Source organism: Dendropsophus ebraccatus, chromosome 5, assembly GCF_027789765.1.
Source record: "Dendropsophus ebraccatus isolate aDenEbr1 chromosome 5, aDenEbr1.pat, whole genome shotgun sequence".
Classification (NCBI taxonomy): Eukaryota; Metazoa; Chordata; class Amphibia; order Anura; family Hylidae; genus Dendropsophus; species Dendropsophus ebraccatus.
The window spans coordinates 159,546,496-159,563,428 of record NC_091458.1 but is presented as its reverse complement, the minus strand read 5'-3'; the positions used below and the strand labels follow the sequence as shown (position 1 = coordinate 159,563,428).

Here is a 16,933-nt window from a genome sequence, read left to right as displayed (position 1 = left end):
GATGACCCCCTCTACCCCCATTATAGATGCCCCCTCCTCCCCCCCATTATAGATGCCCCCTCCTCCCCCCCTTATAGATGGCCCCCTCCCCTTATAGATGCCCCCTCTCTACCCCCATTATAGATGCCCCCTCTCCTCCCCCCTTATAGATAACCCCTCCCCTTATAGATGCCCCCTCTCCCCCCCCATTATAGATGCCCCCTCTTCTCCCCCCCTTATAGATGACCCCTCCCCTTATAGATGGCTCCCTCCCCCCCCCCCATTATAGATGCCCCCTCTTCTCCCCCCCTTATAGATGACCCCCTCCCCTTATAGATGGCCCCCTCTCCCCCCCCATTATAGATGCCCCCTCTTCTCCCCCCTTATAGATACCCCCTCCCCTTATAGATGCCCCCTCTCCCCCCCCCCATTATAGATGCCCCCTCTTCTCCCCCCCTTATAGATACCCCCTCCCCTTATAGATGGCCCCCTCTCCCCCCCTTGAAGATGGCCCCTCTTCTCCCCCCATTATAGATGCCCCCCTTCTCTTCCCCCCATTATAAAGCCCCCCCCCCCCCTTTCCTCTATGCTAAGCAATATTAAAAAAAAAACAAACACACAAACTCACCTGACAACCCGCTCCCCCGGCGATCCTCTTCTTCTTCAGGCGCTGTCCCCGGCTGATGCGCGGCTGCCGGGGGTGTCCCGTCCTATCCCCGGCAGCGCGGCGCGTCAGTGAGCTCTCTGTACGCCGGGGCTGTGACTTCTGACACAGGAAGCGTCTCTGACGTGCACTTCCTGTGCCGGAAGTCAGGGCCCCAGGCAGCTCACTGATGCGTCGCGCTGCCGGGGATAGGACGGGACACCCCCGGCAGCCGCGCATCAGCCGCGCATCTTAAAGAGACAGCGCGCTGCCGCCGGGGCCAGTCGCAAATGGCGCCCAGATTAATAAATCTGGGCGCCATTTGCAAAATGTCAGTCGCATTGGCGACCATTTTGGTCGCCATCTGGAGCCCTGGGTCCGCTGGTATTATATAGACCTACAGGATAGGGGGTCCGCTGGTACACGATACTCCCGACGTCACACATTGTCTATGATCCCTCCTGCTGACTCTCTTAGCCTGGGGCGGGGGTCCCCAGGCCGTTCCTGCTACTCACAGTGCTCCCCCCCCCCCCCTGCCAACCCCCGGATTTTATAATCCACTAGACTTCTCCTTTAAAGGCCCTATTCCACGGAACGATTATCGTCCGTATTCGGCCGATATCGCCCGCTACGGACGATAATCATCCCGTGGAATAGAGTGCAACGATCAGCCGACATCGTTGACAGTTGACATGTCGGCTGATCGTTGCAGTCGCTTGTTTTTCAACATGTTGAAAAACAAGTGACTAATACAGCAATGATCTGCTGCCGTCGCTCCGTTGAATAGGAGCATCGGCAGCAGACGCTGCTGTATCCTATGGGCCCCCCCGCAGCTCCCCGCCGCCCCTCCCGCACTCACCCGCTCGCTGCAGCAGCGAGCGGGGAACGAGGAGCAAACGAGTGCTGAGAGCGCTCGTTTGCTCCTCTAAACGATCCGTGTAATAGGCCCTTAACATGTCACGACCCGGCTGCTGGACTGGCCGATGGGGCAGGATGTTGCTCCAGTCACTGATTGGCTGAGCAGCCAGTCCATCAGCCGGGTCAGGCCTTTTCCTTTCACAACCCCCCACCACATTTTAGGAATGGCCGGACTTCTCCTTTAAGTATGGCAGATGAAGTCCTGTTCCTGTCCGTGTAGATCGGTATCATTGTCCGCCCAGTCATTTCCTTCATAATCTAATCTGGTTTCTCCTCACATCGATTTGTCAGACTTCACACCGCTTATTACTAGATGGATGGAGTTCCCCTGCCAAATGCTTCTCTACAGAGGTCAGGAGTGAGCGGTGCCCGGTATAATGGCTGCGTTCAGTACGGGCTGGTGCGTTCAGTACGGGCGGCTGCATTCAGTGCGGGCGGCTGCGTTCAGTGCGGGCGGCTGCGTTCAGTACGGGCTGGTGCGTTCAGTACGGGCCGCTGCGTTCAGTCCGGGCAGCATTGGGGACGTAGCTATGGAGCTGCCTGAAGTCTTTACCTCCTTAGCCCCCTCCCTATTTTCCAGGGGTCAGAGATGATAGAGGGGACATGACGTGATTCGCTTACATCAGGTTCTGATCGCCAGCAGGATGGACCAGCCTCATACTCTCATAGGCAATGTGTATATACTAGTACTCCCTGTATATACTGTATATAGGTACATGCACTCATACCCTGCCAGGCCCCCCATATTATGGCCGCCTATAGCTGTGCACTGAGCTCAAGCAGGGAGGAGGCAGACGTGTAATACCACAAGCTCCTCCATAGGCAGCCATATTGTGGACCGGAGAGCTGCCTGGCGGGGATCGGGATGGACAGAGCTACAAACAGGGCCGCATGGCAGCAGCATTATATGAATGATTGCTCTGCTCACCAGTGTCCTGCAGGATGTGCCCGGCTCAGTGCTGCCCCTTATATCCCCGTACCAGATGATGACCGCTCCGGTGCAGGGAGGGGATTCACATGTCTCATCATCCTGGGGGTCTCCCTCCCGCCCAGCACCTACCTTGCTTCATGCTCCCGTCCCTATCACAGACCAGCACAGCCCGCACCTCTCTGTAAGACAGCGGGGCAGGATGAAATTTAAAGTGTCACTGTCGTGAATTTTTTTTTTGCAGAAATCAATAGTCCAGGCGATTTTAAGAAACTTTGTAATTGGGTTTATTATCCGAAAAATGCATTTTTATCATGAAAAATCAGTTTGAAGCTCTCCCCCCTGTCTTCATTGTTCTCCTATGGAGAGAGCTAAAGAAAAGACCAAAACAGGACAACAAAGAGTTAATCTACAAATCCCTCACGGGATATCTCCTGTGACAGTCACCAGTGACCTGTCTGAGCTCAGATTACAGCTGTCACCCAGCTCCGTGCCTGTAATCCTCTGTTATCTGCTTTCTGCTGCCGGCTAACTCCCTCCTTCCTCCTCCCCCCTCCCCTCTCCATAGAGCAGACAGGGGACGACTCCTGCAACAAGTCACAATTTTCAGATTTTTCAGAGTGGATGAAAAAGAGGAAGGAGGGGGGGACCTGGGAAAAGGCTTTTTACATGCAGATAATGGCAGATTTGGCTAATAAACCCAATTACAAAGTTTCTTAAAATCGCCTGGACTATTGATTTCTGCAAAAAAAAAAAAATACGACAGTGACTCTTTAAAAAAATGAGGTTTTCCTGCACTTCTATTTTTAAAGGGACAGTATCAGCCGGTTAGAAGAATCTTACCTTCTTCCTCTGCGCCTGTGCAGTTAATAGTTACATCCTTTTGCTAATCGGGCAGTTTGGAGCACTGGGGGCAGGGCTGTTAACCACTCATTCACCCCAGCTTCATTGGTGCTCTTGGAGCTGTAGCCCCGCCCACAGTGCTCCAAACTGCCCAATTAACATAAGGATCTAACTACTAACTGTACAGGAACGGCGCCGAGGATGAAGGTAAGCTTGCATGCAGCTTGGATTCTTCGAATCTGCTGATAGTTTCCCTTTAAGTCTTCCAGTCTTGGGTCAGTCGCTCGGAGCACATGGTTTTGTGTTAGTTTTGGTATATTGGAGTGTGTGTTAGTGCCCCCTGTGTGCAGCGTACGTTATTACATTGTGTGAGAGCATGTATGGGTATGGAGCTCACATCTGTCCATTTCTTTCTGACAGGCGAATAGCCCTCAGGATTTGAGACTGTTTTATGAAAAGAATAAAAACCTAGTTCCAAGGTACTGTCACATTATAATACTTCAACCTGTGAGGGGGGGGGGACACTTACTGGCCGGAGGGGCTGATAATCCCCCCCACGTAATGGACCCAGCGATGAGACAAGTAAACGCTCTGCGATCTGGAGGCTAGTAGTTATCGTTCTGCTGCAGGTCTCCCAGAGTGTGTGTGTGCTCAGCAATCTAGGGGAGAGGCCACACAAACAATTGCGTGATCATTCGTGTGGCCCAGCACATGTCTTGGCTGTCTAAACCAGGAGTAGGGAACCTTGGCTCTCCAGCTAATGCTTTTGCTATGCAGGCATGATGGGAGTTGTAGTTTTGCAACAGCTGGAGAGCCAAGAGATCCCCTACTCCTGGTCTAGAGGCCCTTACTAACAGGCGCTGATCGACTTGATCTGCACACCATTCACGTAGCGGTCCGCCCATCTAATAACCATTGGGGGGGACTCTCCCATTGCACAGTGCGCCACATGGTCTGCCCTGTAATGAGAAATGTTAAAAAGTGACCTCTCAGAGCCCCCCTGTACCCCCCACCCAGCTCTTCAGATGTGTTTGACCCCGACCTCATAGTTTTCAATGTTTTCTCATGAAATCTTCTCCTTGGTGTCCTCGTCTTCACTATCCCCGATGCTGCTGCTGATCTGTGATTGGCCGCTGCCCCCTGACAGATGTGCCCATCATATACTCATGTACAGCTTTCTCTATGTGACGTATCTCTCATCTATTGTTCCAGCGTTCCTGCAGAAACCTCGGCGTATCTCTCAGACTTGCTGCTGGGACTGTTACAGAGAAACCAAAAAGACCGCCTCGATTTCGGTGAGTCCTGTGTTTCCTGACCTAATATCGTGCAGTTCTGTCCGTGATTGTTTGTAAGGTGAATGAACCATCCAGGTCGATGGCTTTACGTTTCTTACATCAATGGACCAGCGTCCGCACAGGGATGCCAGTGGTGTTGTCCATTTTTTTGAACAGGGGCACGGGGCCGGTTTATTCCCGGGCATCGGCCCAGCATGAAGCACTGGGGACAGGTTTGTTGGCCCCCCAGTGTGACGATATCCTGTCTGTGGCGCAGCTCCATTAGAATTAAGACTGGAGAAAATACACCACTTCCTGCAGGACATACAGCAGCTGATAAGTACTGGAAGGCTGGAGAAATTTATTTTTTTTAAAGTAAATTACAAATCTACACAACTTTCTGACACCAGTTGATTTGAAAGAAACATTTTTTTGCTGGAGTTCCCCTTTAAAAAAAAATCTGCATGCTGGTGCGTACTGTATTAAGGGAGCATATAAATGTGCATGATGGGACTGGAGGGAGCTTGGGGGCAGCCTGGGGGCAGCTTGGGGGCAGTCCTTCACCACTGGCGGATGGAACATTAGAAATAATGGACAGTGTGAAGTTATATTAATCCACCCTGCAGACGCTATCACCTATGCTGGGGATATGTGATAAGATTTTAACTCTGGAATCCCCCTATAATTCTGATGACTTTTCAGTTACATGTGCATGTGTATGGTCCGCAGGGAACAACCTGAGAATCCATCCCCCCCCCCCCATATATATATAAACCCCCCCCTCCATATATAATCCCCATCCCCCTCCCCCCCCCCCCTCCATATATAATCCCCCCCCTCCCCTGGGCTGGATATAGTTGTCTGTATGTTCCTGATGGATCTGTAAGGAAAGGTAATGTGCCGTGGAAGTAAGAGCCGGTGTGCAAACCAACGTGTTACAATAAACCTGCGCGGTGCACACTTACCTGGAATACACAGTACATGGCCGTTCTTATACGTCCTCCATCTGCAGATCATGTCTCTTGTATCATAGTCTCTATATATTGTACATGCCTGGTAGTGATGGTGATCGGTGCGCAAATATATTGGGGCCGTGTACAGCGCGTGTTATTGGGGCAGTCACCGGTGACCCCTCCTCCTCCTCCTCCTGTATAAGCCGTGTACAGCGCGGTGTTATTGGGGCCATCACCGGTGACCCCTCCTCCTCCTCCTGTATAAGCCGTGTACAGCGCAGTATTATTGGGGCCGTCACCGGTGACTCCTCCTCCTGTATAAGCCGTGTACAGCGCAGTATTATTGGGGCCGTCACCGGTGACCCCTCCTCCTCCTCCTGTATAAGCAGTGCACAGCGCGGTGTTATTGGGGCCGTCACCGGTGACTCCTCCTCCTGTATAAGCCGTGTACAGCGCAGTATTATTGGGGCAGTCACCGGTGACCCCTCTTCCTCCTGTATAAGCCGTGTACAGTGCAGTGTTATTGGGGCCATCACCGGTGACCCCTCCTCCTGTATAAGCCGTGTACAGCGCGGTGTTATTGGGGCCATCACCGGTGACCCCTCCTCCTGTATAAGCAGTGCACAGCGCGGTGTTATTGGGGCCATCACCGGTGACCCCTCCTCCTGTATAAGCAGTGCACAGCGTGGTGTTATTGGGGCCATCACCGGTGACTCCTCCTCCTGTAAAAGCCGTGTACAGCGCGGTGTTATTGGGGCAGTCACCGGTGACCCCTCCTCCTCCTCCTGTATAAGCCGTGTATAGCGCAGTGTTATTGGGGCCGTCACCGGTGACCCCTCCTCCTCCTCCTGTATAAGCCGTGCACAGCGCAGTGTTATTGGGGCCATCATCGGTGACCCCTCCTCCTCCTGTATAAGCAGTGTACAGCGCGGTGTTATTGGGGCAGTCACCGGTGACCCCTCCTCCTCCTGTATAAGCCGTGTACAGCGCGGTGTTATTGGGGCCGTCACCGGTGACTCCTCCTCCTGTATAAGCCGTGTACAGCGCGGTGTTATTGGGGCCGTCACCGGTGACCCCTCCTCCTCCTGTATAAGCAGTGTACAGCGCGGTGTTATTGGGGCCGTCACCGGTGACCCCTCCTCCTCCTGTATAAGCAGTGCACAGCGCGGTGTTATTGGGGCCGTCACCCCTCCTCCTCCTGTATAAGCAGTGCACAGCGCGGTGTTATTGGGGCCGTCACCCCTCCTCCCCCTGTATAAGCAGTGCACAGCGCGGTGTTATTGGGGCCGTCACCCCTCCTCCCCCTGTATAAGCAGTGCACAGCGCGGTGTTATTGGGGCCGTCACCCCTCCTCCCCCTGTATAAGCAGTGCACAGCGCGGTGTTATTGGGGCCGTCACCCCTCCTCCCCCTGTATAAGCAGTGCACTGCGCGGTGTTATTGGGGCATCACCGGTGACCCCTCCTCCTCCCCCTGTATAAGCAGTGCACAGCGCGGTGTTATTGGGGCCGTCACCCCTCCTCCCCCTGTATAAGCAGTGCACAGCGCGGTGTTATTGGGGCCGTCACCCCTCCTCCCCCTGTATAAGCAGTGCACTGCGCGGTGTTATTGGGGCATCACCGGTGACCCCTCCTCCTCCTCCTGTATAAGCCGTGCACAGCGCGGTGTTATTGGGGCAGTGACCGGTGACCCCTCCTCCTCCTGTATAAGCCGTGTACAGCGCGGTGTTATTGGGGCCGTCACCCCTCCTCCTCCTGTATAAGCAGTGCACTGCGCTGTGCTATTGGGGCATCGCCACATTTCCAGGGTTTTAAGATAAAAGCTTTTATTCTCCTGAGAACGTTCTGTTCCCGACTCTTTATTGTCCTGTCGGGAGATTCGTGGACGTTGGAGGCCGATCAGAACAGTTGGTGGCGGCCGTGCACACCTCGCTTTGGCTTCTCTCTCATGGAGTTAATGATTTCTCGGCCTCGTCTTCTGCCAGGACGGGAGGAACCGAATAGTTTGTTTACATGTCTGAAAATGAACCTATTGAGCTCAGGAGGAACACAAGGCTTCACCAGCGGAGGATTATTACAGATTTACAATATGGTTCCCATCATCCTTTGCAGTTTTATTTCTTGATTGTAATTATTAACTTTATAAAATAGCTTTTAGGTTGATGGGATTAGCTGCTTCGTCTTCATTTTCCAGATCCAGTAAATAAAAAATTCACGTGGAAAAAATGTGGTAAAAAATAAAGTACTCTCTTAGGCCCCCTTCACACGTCCGGAAAATCTGTCCGGATTTCCTATCAGGAAATCCGGACGGATTTCCGGACTCATAGACTAACATTAGACACGGACACCCTTCCGGATTTTTCCTGAAGGGTGTCTGTTCCGGAAAATAGGACCGGATTTTTTAGATCCTGTCCTATTTTCGTCCGGAAATCCGGCACGGACGCCCCCATAGAAGTCTATGGGAGCGCCGGAATCACGGGCATTTTCCTGATGTATATCAAGAAAGTGCCCGCGATTCCGGACTGGTAGAGAGCCAGCCCCGGCCGCCGTCCGATCACCCGCACACCCCCATCCCCCCCGCACCGCACACTCTGCCCGGCACTACAGGGCTGGCCGGCCAGAGTGCGGTGCAGATGCGGTGCGGTGCATGGCCTGCCTGCTCTGCTGGCAGGCCATGATGGGAGTTGTAGTTCTGCAGTCTGTGGCCATCCAGGTTGCAGAAGTACAACTCCCATCATGGCTCTGCTGGCAGGCCATGATGGGAGTTGTAGTTCTGCAGTCTGTGGCCATCCAGGTTGCAGACGTACAACTTCCATCATGCCTTGCTGACAGGCCATGATGGGAGTTGTAGTTCTGCAGCCTGTGGCCATCCAGGTACACGGGTACCTGTGATTTATGTTGGCATACTAGACAATATTATCTCATCAGGAAATCCTGAAGGTTTTTCCTGATGGTTTCCTGATGGTAAAAACGGATTACTGTCAGGAAATCCTGATACTATCCTGATGACATTTGAGGCTTCCTGATCAGGATTTCCTGACAGTAAAAACTGACACGGACGTGTGAATGGGGCCTTACAACAATCCCACACATAACTCCCAGTCCTCGCTCCTCAGCACAGATTCCTGTGTAAAATATATGCTGAATCCCCCCTCCTGGAAACTAACAATTCATTCCATTCATGTAATTTCCTTATCTGTCTCCTTCCCCCAGTTCTGAGCCAGCTGCTCCTTTCCAAGATGGCTTACATAAATAGTCAGGGACATTGTTTACATGAGCCGTCTCAGAAGGGAGAGGGGATGAAGGGGAGACGGAGTGACCGGCTCTTGTACAGTTTTATGTTTGTTAAGCACAAAGCTGCAGACTCAGAACTGGGGGGAGGAGACAGAAAAAGTAATGACATGTATAGTCTCCAGGAGAGGGGATGATTCCGTTGAGTGGAATACCCCTTTAAGAGAGCATCTTGGTGGTTTAGTGGGGAAATGCATGGAGAATCTGCAGCAAAATCTGCTGTAAAATTCACGTGGAAGAGCACAGGAGACAACTCACATGGATGATGGCAGAATTTTTTCCTTGGTAGAGAAAAACCCTTTCACAACATGGTCAAGATCACTGACAGTAATATGCTACTTGGGGCCGACATTCCGGATTAGTGAGCGCAGATCTGCTAGAGCTTTACAGAGCCTGGGACACCTCTCGATTATCGTGCAGCTCTTGTAAAGTAATAAAGAGTTATACTTACCTGTCCAGGCTCCCCTGGTGTCCTCCAGCTTTGTCTGTGGGATTCCCCGGTCACCGCAGCTGCAGCTCTCACTTCTGGTCCCGTCTCTGAAGTGAAAGGCCCCTCAGCCAATCACTGGCCAGGATGGGACAGCACTGTGGTCAGTGATTGGCTGAGCGGCCTGTCACTTTAGAGACGGGACCAGAAGTGAGAACTGCAGCTGCGGTGACCGGGAATCCCAAAGACAAAGCTGGAGGACAGCGGGGGAGCCTGGACAGGTAAGTATTAGCCTTATTATTTTATACACACAATCATCAGACGTCGACTGCCCTTCCTGTTACATGTAGCGATGTGCGGCTGATGATTCTTAAAGTTGCCAAAAGGCAACATGATCAACTCGACTGATTGTTGTCTTTATTAAAGGGGTTGTCCAGCGAAAGTCTTATTCTTTCAAACAACTGGTGTCATAAAGTTATATAGATTTGTAATTTACCTTTATTAAAAATTGTCAAGTCTTCCCATACTTATTAGCTGCTGTATGTCATGCAGGAAATGTCCAGAGCAGGAGAGGTTTTCTATGGGGATTCCCCTTCTCTGAGAGTTCCTGTCTCGGCCCTGCCTCTTCCTTTGGCCATAGTGATAACCTGTTTGTCTTTCTTATTCCGCAGAGGGATTCTTCAGTCATCCTTTCTTAGATCAGGTTTCTACAGTCAAAAAGTGTGAGTACCCTCTAAATTATATTCTCAGTGTAACTGTTGATATGACTTGTGGTTAGCAATATGGCTGCCACATGTGCCCGCTGCATGGACCCTCGCAGGCGGGTGCTTGAGCATTGCGTTCCTGGATCAGCTTCTGCCAGCTGTAAATGGAGAGTGACATGTGCGAGTCCTAATGATAATATAGTGAGGGGGTTTGCTGGGGGTTAAAGTCAGGGCGGCATCCAACTCCTCCAGCCACCGGTTATCGGATGCTGAGGGATTGCACCCGAGCATACTCACCTCTAATAATTGCCTTACTCCCCCTGCCCCCACTTTCTCTCCTGTATATACTCTCTATCCTGTATATACTTTCTCTCCTGTATATACTTTCTCTCCTGTATATACGCTCTCTCTTCTGTATATACGCTCTCTCTTCTGTATATACTTACTCTCCTGTATGTACTCACTCTCCTGTATATACCTTCTCTCCTGTATATACGCTCTCTCTCCTGCATATACGCTCTCTCTCCTGTATATACTCTCTCTCCTGTATATACTTACTGTCCTGTATATACAGTACTTACTCTCCTGTATATACTTACTCTCCTGTATATACAGTACTTACTCTCCTGTATATACTTACTCTCCAGTATATGCTTACTCTCCAGTATATGCTTACTCTCCTGTATATACTTTCTCTCCTGTATATACTTTCTCTCCTGTATATACTTTCTCTCCTGTATATACACTCTCTCCTGTATATGCTTACACTCCAGTATATACTTACTCTCCAGTATATGCTTTCTCTCCTGTATATACTTACACTCCTGTATATACTCTCTCTCTCCTGTATATACTTACTCTCCAGTATATACTTACTCTCCAGTATATGCTTTCTCTCCTGTATATACTTACTCTCCTGTATATACTTACTCTCCAGTATATACTTACTCTCCAGTATATGCTTTCTCTCCTGTATATACTTACTCACCTGTATATACTTACTCTCCAGTATATACTTACTCTCCAGTATATGCTTTCTCTCCTGTATATACTTACTCTCCTGTATATACTTACTCTCCAGTATATACTTACTCTCCAGTATATGCTTTCTCTCCTGTATATACTTACTCTCCTGTATATACTTACTCTCCAGTATATACTTACTCTCCTGTATATGCTTACTCTCCTGTATATACTCTCTCTTTCTCTCTACTGTATATACTCTCTCTCCTGTATATGCTTACTCTCCTGTATATACTCTTTCTCTCTACTGTATATACTCTCTCTCCTGTATATGCTTACTCTCCTGTATATACTCTCTCTCTCTCTCCTTTATATGCTTACTCTCCTGTATATACTCTCTCTCTCTCTCTCCTTTATATGCTTACTCTCCTGTATATACTCTCTCTCTCTCTCTCTCTCTCTCTCTCTCTCTCTCTCTCTCTCTCTCCTTTATATGCTTACTCTCCTGTATATACTTACTCTCTCCTGTATATACTTTCTCTCCTGTGTTTCCAGCCTGCCCGGTCCCAGTGCCTACTTACTCTCCTGTATATACTCTCTCTTTCTCTCTACTGTATATACTCTCTCTCCTGTATATACTCTCTCTCCTCTGTATGTACTTACTCTCCTGTATATACTCTCTTTCCTCTATGTACTTACTCTCCTGTATGTACTTACTCTCCTGTATATACTCTCTCTCCTGTGTTTCCAGCCTGCCCGGTCCCAGTGCCTACTTACTCGGGGTCCAGTATTTCCGGCAGCTCCTGTGGAAGCTCCCCGTCTTGTCGCTTTGCCTCTCCTCCGGTAAGTAGATCCCTCCTGACATTGTAGACCTCAGCAGATCCTCACCCAGCCTGTGTAACTGAACAGGAGACAATCACTTCTGATAATTCCTGTTTCCTATGTATTTCCCAGTCGCTGCCAGATATGCAGCATATACAGGAGGAGAATCTCTCGTCACCCCCATTGGGTCCTCCAAACTATTTACAGATCTCCAAGGACTCCGCCAGCACCAGCAGCAAGAACTCCTCGTGTGACACGGACGACTTTGTCCTGGTACCAAGCAACCCGTCCTCCGACCATTCGTGTAAGGTTCCAGGGGGCATTCTATGTTATTCCTAAAGACCTCCACATATCTACTTGCTTGTGCCCTGGGCCCTACATAAGGTGGCAAGAGCCCCGCCATGCTGGGATTGTGATCACACAAACAAGTGGCCCCCTTCATGCAGTAGAGGAAAGTAGGCCGAACCTATGGATTTGGGGGAAAAGATCGATGTTTTCATCAATGTGCAAGCTAAGCTGTTGCCCTGGGGCGGGTACATTCCCCCTGGGTGCACTGATCGGGCCGGCCTGCTCCTCTTACCACCCCCCTAGTATATACTAAGGCCCCCCCCCCCCCCCCTGCAATGGTGAAGCTATCCCCTTAGTACTGGTAACAGGAACAGGTGGGCCGTCGTATCTGTGCATCCAGGTATAAAGTACTGCCTACTGCCCCGGTGCATCAAATTACCTAATTTGCATATTTATTACATGTTTTGTTTTATACTAAAGGGATTGTCCGGCATGAGATAACTTGTAATATTCTGCTGCTGTTAAATAGAAAACAAAAAAAAGAGCCTGTGCTTACCCCTCCGCGCTCCCTGCTGTCCTCCTGCAGGTCTCCGGTGCCCCCGCTAATGGCAGCCGCCTCCACTTCCCCAATAAGTCTCAGGAGTGACAACCCGCTCAGCCAATCACTCACCACAGCGCTGTCCTGTCTTAGTTTGTGATTGGCTGAGCGGGCTGTCACTCCCGAGACTAATTCACCTGGAGAGTGGAGGCAGCTGCGATTAGCGGGGGCTCCGGAGACCTGCAGGAGGACACCGGGGGAGCGCAGAGCGGTAAGCAAAGGCTCTTTTTTTGCTTTCTACATAACAGCAGTATTTTTAAAGGAATCTCATGCCGGACAATCCCTTTAAGGTCCCCATGTGCCTCTGTGTAAGGTCTCATATAAAGATGCCCCAACCTGCCCATAGACTCCATTTAATGGGGCACATATGGTTCTGTAGTAGATTTGCAAGAACGAGAAGGAGAGCAGTTTTTATATTTTCATCAGTGATATTTTAGGGCGCTGCAAATAATATTGGAGACAATACGGAGAGAATTCCGCTTTATCCACATGACCTCTTGTCCTATAATTTGTGCCCGTTTTTTTATTGCAGACGATATGCCCACAGGGACGGCCGGGCGCAGGGCGTCTAGTGAGTTCCTGATGTGCGGAGGGTAAGTTCTGCTGTTATTGGGATTGTTTGAGCCGCGTAGAACATTCTGTGTAACTGCAATAAAGCTGCAGGAAAGGTTCCGGCCTTCTTGCCACAGCCTGGATTTCTGGTTTTCTCTGTTTATCCCAGTAACTCGCTCATGTGCCGGTGATAGACTATCATATATATATATATGTTTGTGCAGATGCTGATTACTATGGCCCTATCCTCCATTTACAGGCAGTCTCCTCTGAATATATCGGGAGGTTCTGGACAAACTCAGAAAGTCCCTTGTAGCTCGTCTCGTTGCAGCTCTTCAACTGTTACCAACAGGTATGTCCACAATATAAAGACCAATCTAACCTGCTGATGTGTCCCTATTGGGCAGGAGATGCTGAGGATGGTGTCACCACTGCTGGGGTGGGATGCTGCTCCAGTCACTGATTGGCTGAGCAGGCTGTCCATCAGCCAGGAGTTGTGGCGTCATCACAACTTGGGGGGAAATGCCTTCTGGCGGAGGTCCTAAGGCCGGTCCTGCCGCTCACCACAGCCACGGGGAGAAGTAAGTTAGTACTTGTAATCAATTTCCCCCTGCCCCATCGAATTTTATAGTCTGCCGGACTTCTGCTTTAAGGCCATTTCACACGGAGTAAAAACTGTATGACATGCAAGCTATCGGGATTCTGTGGCGGAGAGTTCTGCCGCAAAATCCCGCCAGCCTCCGTGTCATACAGGCAGTCTATGAGAGGGCTCGCGCGCCACCTCTCTCTGCTCGGAAGAATTGACATGTAATTTCTTTCAGGTGGAGAGAGGAGACGCAAGCCCTCCCATAGACTGAACTCCGTGTGAACTGGCCCTTTGGCTTCAGCCTATGATTAATAATAACCATGGTGTACGGCTTGGTTATAGTGCCCCCTCATTGTAGTGACGAGGTGATGGTACTGCTCTCGCTGCTGTTACAGTCCCCTCCATGGTGCTCGGCTGTTTCTCCGTTTCAGGGAGTGGGACCGGCGCTGCAGACAGTTCTTAGGAATAGTCCTTTTGTTAGAGGCTTTTATGGGGTCAGATAATAACCCTATTACCGCTGACCTCTCCCTTGTGAGGATCTGTAGAGTGACTATATAGCAGAGCGCTGCTCTGAAGGCTCCCCACATTCTGTTTTTGTTTCCTGAGGATGAACACTTTGCTGGCAGACTCTCACTGAAAACCACAATCCTTTTTATCTTGTTTTTTTATTGAATAATATGAGGTGAACCACGAAGCCCAGCGCTCTGCTGGGAGGAGGCATTGTGTCCTTACAGGGGGGGTCTGAGACTCGGGTGTCTGGCAGAGATCTAACCAGTGGGCCCGATATCCAGCTGCACAAGACGCGACCGCACCTCGTGCCCCTCCTGTTTACACTGGAATGGGCCATATTTGTTTGGACCCTTCTCCTAGACCAGCACTCGCTTACTGAGCCTATTACTCTGCTCAAAGACCGTGCAACAAGGGCTGTGTATATATATATATATATATATATATATATATATATATATTATTAGTGATGTCCATGCAGCCCTTGCTGGTATTCCAGCATATATATAAAATAATAAAGTTATACTTGCCTTTCCAGGCTCCCCTGCTGTCCTCCTTCCTGCCACTGACCAGAACCTGTCCTGTACCCGTCTCTGCAGCGCTGCGGCCAGTGATTGGCTGAGCTGGCTGTCACTGCAAAGACTGGTTCAGGAGTGTTGGTGGACAGGCAGGTGGACACCGGCAGAACCTGGAGAGGTAAGTATAACTTAATTATTTTCTATACTCTTTCATCAATTGCTGACTGTGTGTCTCATATTACACAAAGTAATGCGTGGTCGCCATCTGGTTTTTTGTTTGTTTGGTTTTTTTTTTACTACTGACAGGCAATAATCAGCCGATGATCAGCTCCTCAGCTAATTGTTGTCACAGGGTGATAACTACCCAAATCTGCATGATTGGGTGTAATAGGGTCCTATTAGATCAGCGCTCTTTTACTGAGCAATTAAACAGGCCGACTATCAGGCAGCAGTGTGTGTGTATATGTATGTATGTGTATATATGTAATATATGTGTATGTATGTTTATATATGGTACTGATGCCCGGGCAGCCCTTGCCTTTAGTGTAAAATAATAAAGCATTGACTTACCACCTTCCCCGGTGTCCTCGGGCCTTCTGCTCCGGTCTCTGCACTGACAAGACTGCAGGCCGCTCAGCCATCGGTGATTGACTTAACGGCCATGGCCTGTCAGTGCGGAGACTGGAGCAGAAGGCAGAGCTGCAGAGACCGGGGAAGGCCCGAGGACACCGGGGAACGTGGTAAGTCAATGCTTTATTATTTTATACACTCATCGGCCGTGCATCACTATTGCACGTAGCTATCACGGTGTGCGTCCAATGCCGATGCGTCCCGTGTGCTATAGACACATAAGAGCCGGGTATATGAGGTATTTATCCCCACTTTTACTAAGGTTTGGTGCTACCAGGTGTGTAGAGAGAGAAGTTGTACTACGCCGTTTCCTGAGTTGAGAAAGTTCTGGTTGTTGACTCCGGGAGTGGGAGCGATGTGGATAAGAGTTCCTTGTATTGCACAGCAGCATAATGTTCCTTTCTGTGTAACCTGCCATATACTCGGGTGATAGAAGCCGCTGCTGTGACCTCCGCTTGTACTTCCTGTTCTCGCTGGTCGCTGACTTTCCTAGAATTGCTTTGTTTTGCTCAGCGGGGCCCGGCTGTCAGGGAGGGACTTGTCGGCTGCTGATTTACAAGCTTCACTGTTTTTGCCTGTAGACACTAATGTAGAGTCCGCGGGAGGGAACGTTCCGCTCTCCTTCACCTCCAAACGTTTTTCTCACTTTAAATAGAAGAAATAGATTTTTAGGCCGTTAGCTTTGAACATCATGTTTTTGCTGCTCCTGTTGTGCGATGGTTCAGATAAGCCAGAGACCGGTACACAGGGATTTATTCCCGCTCTTCATGTTCTTTGACTTTAGGCAGAACCAGCCTCAAACATCACCGCGCAGCGAGACGGCGCCCATTCCTGTTCCCACTCAGCTACGAAACTATCAACGTATTGAGCAGAATCTCTCAACAACTGCGAGCCCAACGTCTAACCCGCACGGGTCCCCCAGGTAGGTCTGTAATACAGGCACATTGTGGAGTGGGTCCCCCAGGTACGGTCTGTAATACATGCACGTTGTTGGGATGGGTCCCCCAGGTACAGTCTGGGATGCATGCACGTTGTTGGGATGGGTCCCCCAGGTACGGTCTATAATACATGCACGTTGTTGGGATGGGTCCCCCAGGTACGGTCTGTAATACATGCACGTTGTTGGGATGGGCCACCAGGTACGGTCTGTAATACATGCACGTTGTTGGGATGGGTCCCCCAGGTACGGTCTGTAATACATGCACGTTATTGGGATGGGCCCCCAGGTACGGTCTGTAATACATGCACGTTGTTGGGATGGGTCCCCAGGTACGGTCTATAATACATGCACGTTGTTGGGATGGGTCCCCCAGGTACGGTCTGTAATACATGCACGTTGTTGGGATGGGCCACCAGGTACGGTCTGTAATACATGCACGTTGTTGGGATGGGTCCCCCAGGTACGGTCTGTAATACATGCACGTTATTGGGATGGGCCCCCAGGTACGGTCTGTAATACATGCACGTTGTTGGGATGGGCCCCCAGGTACGGTCTATAATACATGCACGTT

General features: G+C 50.3%; 1 protein-coding gene across 2 annotated transcripts in view; it reads left to right on the top strand.

The window, feature by feature from the left end:
• ULK2 (unc-51 like autophagy activating kinase 2) overlaps nt 1–16,933 on the top strand; it is a 78,470-nt gene that overhangs the window by 39,668 nt on the left and 21,869 nt on the right. Inside the window, exons 9-16 of one of the 2 annotated variants that reach the window (XM_069971772.1) lie at nt 3,732–3,790; nt 4,524–4,606; nt 9,926–9,976; nt 11,673–11,764; nt 11,876–12,047; nt 13,162–13,222; nt 13,441–13,533; nt 16,207–16,344. In XM_069971772.1, coding sequence (XP_069827873.1) covers nt 3,732–3,790; nt 4,524–4,606; nt 9,926–9,976; nt 11,673–11,764; nt 11,876–12,047; nt 13,162–13,222; nt 13,441–13,533; nt 16,207–16,344 — 749 coding nt within the window. The remainder of the gene's footprint in view (nt 1–3,731; nt 3,791–4,523; nt 4,607–9,925; nt 9,977–11,672; nt 11,765–11,875; nt 12,048–13,161; nt 13,223–13,440; nt 13,534–16,206; nt 16,345–16,933) is intronic. The other variant, XM_069971773.1, reaches the window with a different exon arrangement.